Below are 13,140 nucleotides of genomic sequence, written 5' to 3'. Positions count from 1 at the left end.
GGGCTTAAAGCTCAATGGACTAAGATAAGACAAAATATAATGGGTGTAGCAAGTACAGTACAACTAAGCAACCTAACGCAAGAGAATCCTTTTTAAGGTTTATTTATTTATTTATTTAAGAAACAATTAAAAAAAGAGAAGCCCATAGTAGCAGAAAAATTTATATAAAACATAGATAGTACTGTTTTCTTATTCTTAACTAATTATAGATTGATACGTGAATAAGTTATTACGCGTGACATATTGTGATTAGCCAAAAATAGCAACATAATGTTATCTCCGTTTCACACAAGTGTTTCTTCCTTAGTAAGGCACCCCAAAGAGAGCAAGTTAGAATTACAAGCTCGACCCGCAATTGAAAGAAGGGGATGAATCCAAACTTGAATTTATGTTATCCACGTCCCCAATAAGCTATAGCATCTGTCATAAACTTGCCTTAGCTTATCATAGAAAGCCTACGTGGTTATTCCTTAATAATAATTAGGAATTGGGAAAACGTCATTAATATGATAATTTAATAATAATAAAATTAATTTAGGCCAGTTGACGAAGGTAATGAGTCCCTTACATCCAACTAGTAAGGAGCCAATGAAGGCACTAGCCCCCACTGAGTCTTGTTCTACATCCATGAGGGTGCCAAGTTTTCATGATATCTTCTGTTGAATGGGGGCAAATTGTTTGATAAAATGCCTCAAATAAGGTTAAGGTAGGGCAAGGGGGCAAAGGAATTGCTAAGACTTGGGCTGCATTAGGCAAGACTTTACAGGTTGTTGGTACGCTTCATTAGCCAATGTAAGTTAGGCCAGACTTTACAAATTCTTGCCCCTAGAAAGGAATCCAACGGTGCACCCGTGTTCTTTGCTTGTTTGAGATAATTGCATACCTTGGAACAACACATTCCTTAAGGTTTCCTTGAGTGATCATTAATTTATAACAACGAAAAGTCATCCATTTTCATATGTAACAGTGAAACCCCACTAGAAAATTATACAAAGATCACAATATGGTGTGCCTTTATCAGACATAGGTTTCCTACCAATCTTTATTCCATCATTTCCCCGTGTTTTGAACGATTAATTAATCAAGGATTTCCACTCCTTCAAGCATCCCTCCTTTTGTTAAAAACATGTTTAGCACTGGATGATTTGGTATTAAATTTGCTAGAGTTAGTGAACTTTGAACCACAAGCAAAGCAACTTGTAAATAATTGGAGCAGCAGTTAGAGTCTTGAAGCAAACATATAGCTTTATGTATGGAGAATATTTAAATTGCATCGCGCTGTTCTTTTACTTGCTCAAAATGTTAGATTAATTCATCAAAGGAAAAGCAACAAGAATTTGAAATTTGAGGTCCACGAAAGTCTTTACAATAACATTTATTTGTGACTTTTTTTTTGGCAACTGAGATATATATTTACGAATTGGTCCACATAAAATAAATATTTAATTGTCAAAAGCTTTGGCGCCGATAATATTTTTGAAACCTAATGATTTGATTTCAGTTATGTGGGGCAGAAATCTGCAATGCGAAAAATGTTTGTGGCCACTTAGCTCGAGCCTGATTTGTCCAGGGGGACAGTGGTTATGATTAATTAGACAAAAAGAAGATTCTGAATTCTGATTAATTAATTAATAACCCAAAAGAATTAGAAAGGAACAAAAGGATTCTGAATCTGAATTGGTAAAGAAGCAAAGGTAGGTGGTGGCTCATATTTCATGTTGTCCCCAGTTGTGGAAGACAACTCGAGTGATCTCTTCCAGTCTCCACCACCCAGATCTTGAGGGCCCAGTTACTTCAACAAGCCGATTGGAATTCCGAACGACCAGTACGACATTTTGGTGGCCACGGTCCCAAATGAAAGAGAGATAATATGATGCCATGCTCACGCCAGACTCGAATTTGAAACAAACCAGCTTTGATCCTAAATGAACACGAAAGTGGAGCTACAGTCATTCCGGCACAAACCAAATACGCCAACAGTAATATCCACTAACTAAAAGCAGAACAAGTTTACACCCCTAAGTAACGATAATAAAACAAATTTTAAAACTAGATTTGTTTGGTTTGTGGAAATGAAACTCCCATATCTAATATTAGGAATTGATAATTGAAGATGTTCATACTTATGAGTCGTGTTACATTCTCATTAGTGCATTACCGAACATGCTAATGTAATTTCATTGTCATTTCCAAGCGTTTAAATCTTAAACCAAGTAGATAATTAATATCATATTATAGTAATTTTTTTTGAAAGAATACCAAATGCAAGCGGTCATTTAAAGAAATATATAAATCTTTTTTTTATAGTATAAGCGATAGGAGGAGGAGAGTTTACACAAATATTAACTAGGTTTATGGGAGTTTCAAATCTCTACCCACGTAAATGTAGGTGGAAAAATTCAACCAACTTAGTTATTTCTCATTCATAATAAATATGCATTATTATAAGGTGGACAGCAAAATGAATGGTTGTTGTTGTATGCTAACACTCTAAAACACCCATCCCATGCAACAAGTTAAGTCTTGTACGCATCCGTACGTACCTTCTAGGAAATTCAGAGGGGAGAAGGAACAATAACATAACAGTATATTGCTTTACTCACTCGACCCAGTCGCCAACTTCTTCTGAGGATCATTAAAGAGGATCACATGAAAATCTAGGAAACTCTCTACATACATACACCTTGTCTTGATTTGATATATTAATTCCTAAACACGTGTATGGTCACATTATATGTCATGTCAACTATCTATGCAATTAAGAGAATTAGTGCTTCACATTTTTCACGCTTTGATATATAATTTTTTATAACAAGTACTCGTAATTTAATAAGAGACTAATTTACTCTCATCAAGGATTTAAATTCAATCTGGATTCTGGATCGAATCGTGCGGCTGAATTGTTGCATATTTGGACACACGACACGACCCCAAAATTGAGATTTTATAATTATTTACATCTCCATTAACTCTCAGTACGTAGCACTCTACTCTACTCCATTAACTTACATTGGAATTTTACTGTTTCAGCATGGGTCGGTTCAATGTGCATGTTAACCCATTCCTTGTATTAATTGACTAAGCTTTTTCCTTTTTCTTTTTATTAGGTCGTTGAATAAGCTTTTATTTAAACGAGCAAAAGAACACCATATTCTGTTCCAAAATCCATAATGCAGCTTTAATATGTTTTGTCAGGGTTATTTTACTTTAAATTAAGGTAATTAATCAAGGGAAGATGTTATATGGGTTATTTACACGTGGAATGACTTGGTTTTTGCTGCGCGCTCAGCGTGGGTTGCACCCTTCCGCACGCCACCCATAATCTTTCTTTAATTTTTTTTAATAAAGAGGATATGAAAGCAAAGCTTTGATTTAATATATAGTTGGTCCTCCATGATCAACTTCTTCTACGTACCTTAAACTGTTTTGTAATTGACATCAATACCAAGGAGGAGGGGAGGAAGGAGCTTACCTAATATGGGTTGATGTTTGGATTCATTCGTGGAAGCATCTCTTTGTCACAGACTCGAAACCCTAAATTAATTAACAAATTATAATTATCTCAATAAATTAAGATCATAAAGAGAGAGAGAGAGAGAGAGAGAGAGAGAGAGAGAGAGAGAGCAAGCTTGAAGATCCAACCAAGCAAATACGTGGTGATACTGCAAAATTTTATACTCGATAAGTCGACAGCCACGTATGTCTGAGGTTCTAATTCTCCAATTTTAAAATATACGTGTCTGCTTCGAATTGAATCTCTCAAAGCTGGCCACAAGATGACTGTTCTGAATATCTCTGACTCTGATCTCATTTCATTGAAGGCAATAAGAAAAAGGCAGTGAACCAACCAACCATGGATATTCATATTCATTGCAATCGGTAGAAACTGCTGCAAAAGAAATTACACTTCTCAAAACTTGTCACGTGGAGGTGGGGTGGAGCTAGCTGACGATGCAGCGATGCGAATAATATCCACGTAACGTAAGCTTACACTGCAGATACTGATGATGAGAGTGGATGGCCACCTGATCAACTAGATATGCCTTCTCCATTGTATATGTCCAATTACTATATAATAAAGAATCTTTCCAATTACTATATAATAAAGAATCTTTCTTCTTTTTTTTTGTTGGTCGAAAATAGAGAATCGATTTTATAGTTAAAATTTTGGCCTTACTTGCCAGTAGACGTATAATTAATGAGTAATTATAATGGAGTATACTTGTTATAATAAAAAGTAGATATTTATTTATATTATATTTTAAAAAGTTAAAATTTTTGATCATATTATTTGTTCATATTATAACACGTAAATAAATTATATCACATAATTATATTCCGATATCACATGGATAAAAGTATAAAATAAATGTAGTTTTTGTTCATTAATTAGTTAATTAATTTAATGTTTGATGTGGTCAACAAGGTGGAGCTGGTTGATAAAGTAAAAATTGTTGGTGAAAGACTGAGAAGCCAGAGACCAGGACTCGTATTGACTACGGATGAACTACTGGGAAAGAGACAGACAGACATACAGAACCATGCACTGCAGTAACTTTATTGTACCACCTTTTGCTTTCACTCACTTTAATTATTAATATTATACAGTTTCAGTTTCACAGAGGTACGTAGATATAGGATCTTGTCATTGGGACTGTGGACTGTTTACTAGCGCTGCTAAAAATCTTTGGGACATTGCATGGGTTCCCTGTGCTAGCCGTGTATTATGTATGTATAGCGGTGGTGCTGAGGTTTATGGAGTGTGGTTGTGTCCTGGTATTCCGCGACACAACTTGTGCTATCTGTTATATTATTATTAGTATTCTTCTTTTAATAATTATTTCATTTTTGGCATCTATATTTACAATTCAACTCATTAGCATTGGATACTACTCATACCAATACCATGCTCCACCACACCATCCTCTATTTTTTTTTTTAAATATTAATTATTCATTAATAAGTTGCGATTTTTAAAATCCCATTGTTCATGTTTCAAAATTTAAGACAAACAAATTACTATATATATATATATATATATATATATATATTGGATCTCAATCTTCTTCTGATATATGTTTCCTTGTTGGTCTTGTTTTTTATGTCTAGATTCTTATCACTAGGGGAAAGACAGAGATTGTTCCGGTTACATTCAAACTATAATAGGATCAACACCATGAAACTCACGACGGAATCTTAAGTATTGCCCTTTAAATTACTTTAATCAAAAGATGTATATTAATTGGTATACAAAGGCTATGTATGTGGCTCATCAAGTGCATTGGGAAATGTTCTCGGTATTGGAGTGATTATAATTCATTGATTCTCATTTTATTTATTTATTTATATTAATAAAATTATTATCTTTCTATTTGAACGAAGAAATTAAAAGTTATATAAAATTATAAAATGATGAAATTTAGATTTTCTTATTTCAATTTATGGCAATTGAAAAATTCAAATTTTGTAAATAACACTATAACAATTTGAAATGACGCATATTTTAAAGGAAATTAAATTTGGGAATTTGATACCTTAATTTATACAATTTTTTCTGTTCATCATTTAATAAATTTCGTACTTAAGTTGCCAAATAAGGAAATTGTCAATTTCACCTCTTAAATTTCTGACTTTTTCTCCCATTCAAACGGAAGATAAAAGAGTAATTGATTTGATTCCAATTCTTTATTTCTTATCACCACATTACAATGTTAATTACAATTGTCAGTGTTACATTATACATATTTTCTGCAAGATTCAAGCCGACTCAGGGTTCCTGTAAGCGCCTATCCATTGGGTGGGGCCCTCCAGTGACTCGGCTCAAGTCTCATACAGTAGAGATTGACCCTTTGACACTACTGCAATTGACTGCGGACCCCACGCCCTTTGGATAAAATAATTTTTTAACCCCCGTCTGTAACCCTCAGTCGAATCCTTGTTTAACCCTAGTTAAATCAATTTGAAAGTAAACGGTCCCGATAAATTTGCAGCCTCCCCTTCCCTCTCTAGCGCTCACTTATTTCAAGTTTCTCTTCTTTCTCTCGAGCCTCGCGTCTTCTTTTAGAATTAGAACTACAGAGTAGATAGAGAGAGAGAGACTGGAGAGATATAACGCATGCGAGCTCTCACCTGAGTTTGCAGCAAAAGACCGCTACTACCGAAGCACAAATTCCGTCACGTGTTCGCCGGAAAATGACGGTCTTCTCCGGCAAGCAGGTGTTTCCAGTGGACTATGAGGCCGAGGTTTCTCAACGCCTTCTCGAAGCTTCCCTCTCCGGCGATCTGAAATCGGCGTTGGAGTGTATAGCCGATCCGTTTGTGGACGTCAACTTCGTCGGTGCTGTGTGCCTCAAAACAAAGAAGACCGAGTTGTTATTGCACGACGAATCGGCGAGCGAAGTCCGCGTCGACTACGAGGAGTTCAAAACCGACGTCACAGCTCTTTTTCTCGCCGTTCATGCTGGAAGTGTAGCTTTGGTGAAGAAACTACTGGTAATGTGATTAAGGCTTTGGTTTTGGTTCGTGTTTTGTCAGATCACTGCGGTTGAAGTTGAGATTTGAAATGTTTTATACACATAGTTGATTCTTCACCGATTTTGAAAGCATTTTGTGCTCGAATTGATTTATAAAAAAGAGTATTTATGCTTTTATAAGTTTTTTTTGCTGTCATTGTAGAATTTGAACTGCATTTGAAGTTTTCGTCTGCTGAATTCAAGGATACTTTACTGTGGTTTGGCCTATTCACATCTCACATTTTTTAAGAAATTTTTGACCCATCATTTCCCAATTTTTGTTACAGTATATTGTGGGGAGAACTTCACGGAGTTCTTTGTCTGCTATGCATATTTACTCGGAAACTCAAAAAATTACTGCTAAACCATTCTTTTAATATTTGAATTATGCTAGACTACTGATATCAAGAAATTTTTAAAGCCTTCTATGATTTTTTGGTTATTTATTTATTTATACAAGCTTTAAGAATTTTAAATCCCCCTGCTGATTTCAAAGGTTTGGAGGAAAAGAATTAGGATTCGAAATTATTTTTTTTCTGGGGGAATATTGCGTTCCATAGAAAAGTTCTTGAACTCTTTGATATCAATAATGTGTCATTGTTGTTATTGCCTGTCGATCTCACACAAAATGCAACATTAACTCATTGAAGTCTTTGAAAGATGTCTGCTACAGTTACTGGGGAATTTTTTATATTTATTTTTTCACCTTGAAATTCACTTGAACGGAGAAGTCATTAGTTTCTGACCATTCTTTCTCTGCGCTTTAGAGCCAAAAGTTTATGTTGTTTTGTTATTCGGACCTTTTATTAAAATTATTATTATTATTTTGTCTTTGCTTAGTTGGGCATTTGTGTTTTCTTTGATTCTATATCATAATTAACGACCTGCTAAAAGAAATGAGATACACACGACACGACTGATAATACATAAGTTTTGGAGATAGCTTATTTAATGGCCTTGAGACCCCATATCGAGTTTGTCTCAAACTCTCTGTTCCGAGCCTGAGGTAGATAATTATGTGGATATTATACATTCCGCTTTCCCTCGTATTAATGAACTGTTTGTTGAAAGTTCCATGCTTCTTTCCCTATCACATCAGATTTGTTCCCTCATTTTGTCTGCACGTGTTCCATGACCTTTTGTAGTCGATGAAGAAACCAAAATACCTGCTAATGAACTAGATTTGATATCTTCTTCTTGACTATTGTAAAGATTATGAGGAAATTAAAGTGAAGAAAATAATAGACGGATGGAATAGTATTATGTCATTGTCATCTCTTGCTTTGCAACTTACAGAGGATTGGTATTTTCCTCAAATTACAGAGCGTTGGAGCTGATGTAAATCAGAAACTCTTCAGAGGCTTCGCGACAACAGCAGCAGTGAGAGAGGGCCACCTTGAGATTCTAGAGATCCTACTGAAAGCTGGAGCATCTCAACCAGCTTGTGAGGAAGCTCTGCTGGAGGCAAGCTGTCATGGAGATGCGAGGCTCGTGGAGCTGCTTATAGCTTCTGATTTGATCCGGCCCCATATTGCTGTGCATGCTATTGTCACAGCAAGCTGCAGGGGGTTTGTTGATGTGGTGGACACTTTCATGAAGGTAGAACATCATATTCATTTTACCATAATTTGAGACAAGTAGATATTCTGTTGAAGAGTAAATCATAAAATGATTTTCTAGTAATCATATATAGGTGAACTGATCTAATAATGTCCGGATAGGCTTGATGAATGAATAGTGAATTAATCCTATTATGGTTATTTAATCAGTTTTATTAGTATGATAACATTGTTCTTCTTGCTCAACGGCAGTGTGGTGTGGATGCAAGTGCAACTGATAGGATGCTGCTTCAGTCATCTAAGCCGTCGCTGCACACTAATGTTCACTGTAGTGCACTTGTAGCTGCAGCTGTTAGTAGGCAGGTCTCGATTGTTCGTTTGCTGCTACAGGTGACTTGCACTTCAATTTCAGTTTCGCTTAGTTTAAAACAATTTGGTGCGCAATCAAATATGACCCTGAAAGCCATAAATTAGGAGTAGTAGAAAAGTAAATTTCAATTGAGATTCCAATAAGAGTAGGCCCCCATCCCCCTCTTGTGCATTAACTGTGACAGCTGGATTTGTACCTTTCAATAGCGATAGAGTGGTACACATTTCTATGATTGCAATAGGATCTAAACAGAAAATGATTTTGATTCTATGTATCTTCAGTCAGGACAATAGTATTGTTACTGTTCTATCTTCTAAAATTACTATTGTACTTATCTTTTTCTTTTCACGCCACATGACTAACAGCCCTCGTTTGTTCTCTGTTCCAAAATGGAAACAATAGGCTGGTGCGAGGACAGATGTGACAGTGAGGCTGGGAGCATGGTCATGGGACACAGCCACAGGGGAAGAATTGCGGGTAGGGGCAGGACTGGCAGAGCCTTATCCCATTACCTGGTGTGCAGTGGAGTATTTTGAAGCAAGTGGTTCTATCTTGCACATGCTCCTCCAACATATTTCCCCTGATACCCCTCATTGTGGAAGAACTCTCCTGCACCATGCTATCCTATGTGGTAATGTAGGAGCCGTTCATGTGCTCTTACGTTGTGGTGCCAATGTAGAATCACCTGTTAAAACAACTGGAAAGACCATGTTTAATCCAATACACATGGCTGCCCGGCTTGGCTTGTCAACAATTGTTCAGTGTTTAATCGACTCTGGATGTGATATAAACTCCAAGACAGATTCTGGTGAGACAGCTCTAATGATCTGTGCAAAATATAAGCATGAAGAGTGTCTCAGAGTATTGGCCATGGCTGGTGCTGATTTTGGCTTGGTTAATGTTGCTGGTCAGTCCGTCAGCTCAATTGCTGGGACAAATCGCTGGTCCCTTGGTTTTCAGCAAGCGTTGATACTTGTAATAAGAGCTGGAAAGATACCAAGGTCCAGCAACTTTTCTGTGTTCTCTTCCCTAATGTTTGCAGCTCAAGCCGGTGACATGGAGGCCTTGAAAGCTGTAGTTGGTTCAGGAGAATTTGACATTGATTATCAGGATGATAAAGGTTTCTCGGCAGTCATGATCACTGCTTTGAAGGGTTATGTGGAAGCATTCCGGTTGCTGGTTTATGCAGGGGCTGATGTAAAGTTGTGTAACAAGTCTGGTGAGACTGCAATTACGCTATCTGAATTAAGCCAAAACCGTGACCTATTTGAGAAGGTAATGCTCGAATATGCACTAGAAAAGGGCAATCGCTATGCTGGAGGGTTCTATGCTCTGCATTGTGCTGCACGTCGCGGGGACATTGATGCGGTCAAATTGTTAACAAGTAGAGGCTACGATGTGAATGTCCCTGATGGAGATGGTTACACTCCACTCATGTTAGCGGCTAGGGAAGGCTATGGTCCCGTGTGTGAACTCTTGATCTCTCATGGGGCAAATTTGGATGAGAAGAATGCCAAAGGCGAAACACCACTCTCACTAGCAAGGAAGAGTGGTTGCGGTACCAAAAATGACGCGGAGTGTGTGATACTGGATGAGCTTGCTCGCAGGGTGGTGCTAGGTGGAGCCCATGTTTGGAAGCATACCAAGGGAGGGAAAGGAAGCCCTCATGGGAAAGAGATGAGAATGGTGGGAGCCATAGGGGTGCTGCGCTGGGGGACGTCGAACCGGAGAAATGTGATATGCCGGGATGCAGAGGTGGGGCCCAGCCCAGCTTTTAGGAGGAATAGGAGGAGCAAGAGTGATGCGGATGAAGCTGGATTGTTTAGGGTGGTGACTACGAAGAACAAGGAGGTGCATTTTGTGTGTGAAGGTGGGGTTGAAACCGCTGAGCTTTGGGTGAGGGGCATAAAGCTTGTGACAAAGGAGGCTGTTTTGGGTAATAAGAGGGAGTCATGAATGGTGGTGACTGGTGAGAGGATAGCGTCAGAGAGGCAGTAGGGTGTATAAATGTTTTCTGGAATACTTCGTCTTGAAGTATTTAGAAGTAGAGTCGTTTCTTTTTATTGTAAATGTTTTGATCCCTCAGTTGTAAATGAGTTCACTTCTCGTCGTACGGGACAATGGATATCGAGCATCCGACAGATTTCGCTTGTTCACAAAATGGCTTCCCCTTTAACTTCCAGCGAGTCAATGAGTGTCCAAAGGTTTTCAAATTTCAAACTAACGACGCCATAAATCTTTAATAGAGATCTAAAGATAAAAAATATTATTATGGTAGCGAGATTGAGGAACCAAGATGTAAGCAAACCAAAATAATTGAGATGAGGCTATGTTCTGATTTCGAATGGCAACTTCTACACTGAGAATACGTTGGATCCTTTATGCATGGCGGCTAAATCTCTGAAACCGTTTAAATGAGCCCACTTTATCGTAAGTTGAAACATCAGTATCGCATAATAATAATTATCATAAGTTGAAACATCTATGTTCTGATTTTGAATGGCAACTTCTAAAGGACTCTTCTACAAAAACAAATTGAGGTATAGCTCTTCCAGAAAGGAGGTGGGGCCTTCCGCCAATGAATATTAAAAAACACAGACAAAATACCACCTTTTAGCCTGCACTGATCTCCTTCTCCTTTGCCTTGCACAAGTCCTCTGCTGTCTTCACAAACTTTTTAGTCAACTCCTCAACCTGGAAAATGTAGCCATTTCGAAGAACCCATGAGCAATAAAAGTCGCATAATATTAACTAGGGAGCAGTTAGCTTATAATTTAGGGCTCACCTCTTTCTCCAATCTTTTTAAGTCGTCCTTTGGGTATCTTGAATACAACTTTTTTATTGTATCCATTGCCTGTAAAAGAAACCAACAATCTATTTAGTCACACAGCCGGAGAGCTGCAAACTCATAGAATTCGTTCGTACTCACATATCAAGGGTAATCCTTTTGCAACCCCTAACACTGTTTTGGTCCTCAATACTACAAATAACACATTTCTTCATGGAACCACCAGACTAGAGAGCAGGAAACTAAAGATTTAATCATAACTAAGGGGAAGTGTCATATCTTTCAAAGGCATCTTTTTTGCTACTGCTATATGCTTCTAGGATTGAGAGATTCCAGATACTGAATGTGTGAAAAGTATTGCTATACTTCTCTGTCTTGATGCTTGGTGAATATCAAAATAACAAAGAAGAATATCGCAGTCACCTCAATTGCAATATTTTTTGTCTAGAAATGATTCGAACCTGCTAAAAATGTATTAGCAGAAAGAAAAAGGAAAAAAAAAGACTTTAAGTTACCTTTTGGCGAGCTCTTCTTATACTTAGTCTGCCATCTTCACAGGACTTGGTAACCACTTTACATACAGCCTGGTAGAATATGTTCAATGATAAGACATAGTAGTTATCAGACACGACAAAAAACAGAGAGGGTGAAAGCAGTTAAAAGTCACCTGAACATGCTCTTTGGTCAATCTGGCCATCACAAAAATTAGAAAAAGATACATTAGTCAAGCAATCAAACACTTGGCCAAGACCAACTTAGCTTGGAGAATATGAAAACTAAAAGAAAACATCAAGTGTATTTCTTAAGGTTTTTCACCAGCCTCTATAAAAAAATGTGCAATGAAAATTCATAACAGCATGAGTTACAATCAGATGTGTGCTTACGGAGGAATAGCTGCAATCAATCGATCCCCATCCACTTTAGGATTTAACCCCAAGGCAGATTCAACAATGGCAGTCTCCAACTTCTGTAAGGCCTGCAAGCTCATGTTTGGAGCCAAATATAAATATTTGAGAAACAAACTGCAATTAAGATATAGCAAGTTCACAATATAACAGAAAGTTAAAAAAAAAGGCATCCCCTCATTACATTTGGATCAAAAGGGTTTATCGATAATGTTTTCGAATCCAGGACTGAAACAACGGCTATCTGACTCAGGGGCAGCTTGACGCCACCGGTTTCCACAATAATGTGGTCAAGCATTCCTGTATAAACATTTCAGACAACTAAGATAAGTAGCAAACCGAAGTGAGCATACGAATAGCGATTTGACAACCGGGAAATTGAGAATGTACCCGGAGATGCTCTTCCAGTTCGTAGTTTGCTTAATTCTGCTGACAATGCTGTAATTGCCGCCTCCATTTGCGAGGTCGTGTTTGCCTTAATGGTTGGCCCCATATTTGGCAAAACTTCAATTGTGCCCGCAGCCGAGTCATCTTCTAAAAATGTGAAAATCATAGAAATGGAGTGAAATTTTGAAGGTTGCATTTGAAAAAATATATAATTTTTGTGCCGCTAAGCCAAACAGTAACTTCGATTCTTAGATACCATATATGTGGTTTTGTACAGTAAGCGAGAGAGAAAAGGAGAGTACTTGATTTATTGCGGCCTTTGGCAAAGCCTCTGCGACTTTCTTTGACGAATTCAAGAGCGGAATGAGACAGAATTCTCTGCGGTGCCTCGGAGTTGCACTGGAAGAGCTCGCGACCGACAATCGCAGAGCTTCGAAGGAGAAGGACGTTTCGGAATGACAGTGCGCGTCTCAGAAAGATCGCCATGGCTGTAGCTCTCTAGGGTTTTAGATTTGATAAACCCCGCGCAGTGAGGCCTGAGATTTTGGGCCTCCAAGCCTTGGTTTTGGTTTCGGACTTCAGAATATTACACGATACGACGACGTTTTATCCGTTAAAT

General features: G+C 37.7%; 2 protein-coding genes across 3 annotated transcripts; one reads left to right on the top strand and one right to left on the bottom strand.

Moving 5' to 3' along the window:
* Window positions 1–6,028: 6,028 nt before the first annotated feature.
* Window positions 6,029–10,597, top strand: LOC117622405 (ankyrin-3). Its single transcript, XM_034353066.1, has 4 exons — window positions 6,029–6,492; window positions 7,836–8,111; window positions 8,324–8,461; window positions 8,844–10,597. Exons 1-4 carry the CDS (start codon window positions 6,193–6,195, stop codon window positions 10,395–10,397), a joined length of 2,268 nt encoding a protein of 755 aa, XP_034208957.1. The 5' UTR covers window positions 6,029–6,192; the 3' UTR covers window positions 10,398–10,597.
* Window positions 10,598–10,842: 245 nt separating this feature from the next.
* LOC117622406 (ribosome-recycling factor) lies at window positions 10,843–13,131 on the bottom strand. 2 transcript variants are annotated; one of them, XM_034353067.1, is made up of 8 exons: window positions 12,824–13,131; window positions 12,525–12,668; window positions 12,319–12,434; window positions 12,114–12,205; window positions 11,897–11,918; window positions 11,745–11,813; window positions 11,227–11,295; window positions 10,843–11,135 (listed from the first exon to the last, which is right to left on the bottom strand). In XM_034353067.1, the coding sequence occupies exons 1-8, from the start codon at window positions 13,005–13,007 to the stop codon at window positions 11,055–11,057; spliced, it is 777 nt and encodes a 258-aa protein (XP_034208958.1). In that variant the 5' UTR covers window positions 13,008–13,131; the 3' UTR covers window positions 10,843–11,054. The 2 variants fall into 2 exon arrangements, with proteins under 2 accessions (XP_034208958.1, XP_034208959.1); XM_034353068.1 differs by having other exon boundaries at window positions 12,525–12,665; window positions 12,824–13,075.
* Window positions 13,132–13,140: the final 9 nt, after the last annotated feature.

Source organism: Prunus dulcis, chromosome 3, assembly GCF_902201215.1.
Source record: "Prunus dulcis chromosome 3, ALMONDv2, whole genome shotgun sequence".
In the NCBI taxonomy this organism is placed as follows: Eukaryota; Viridiplantae; Streptophyta; class Magnoliopsida; order Rosales; family Rosaceae; genus Prunus; species Prunus dulcis.
This window is presented reverse-complemented; position numbering and strand designations above follow the sequence as displayed.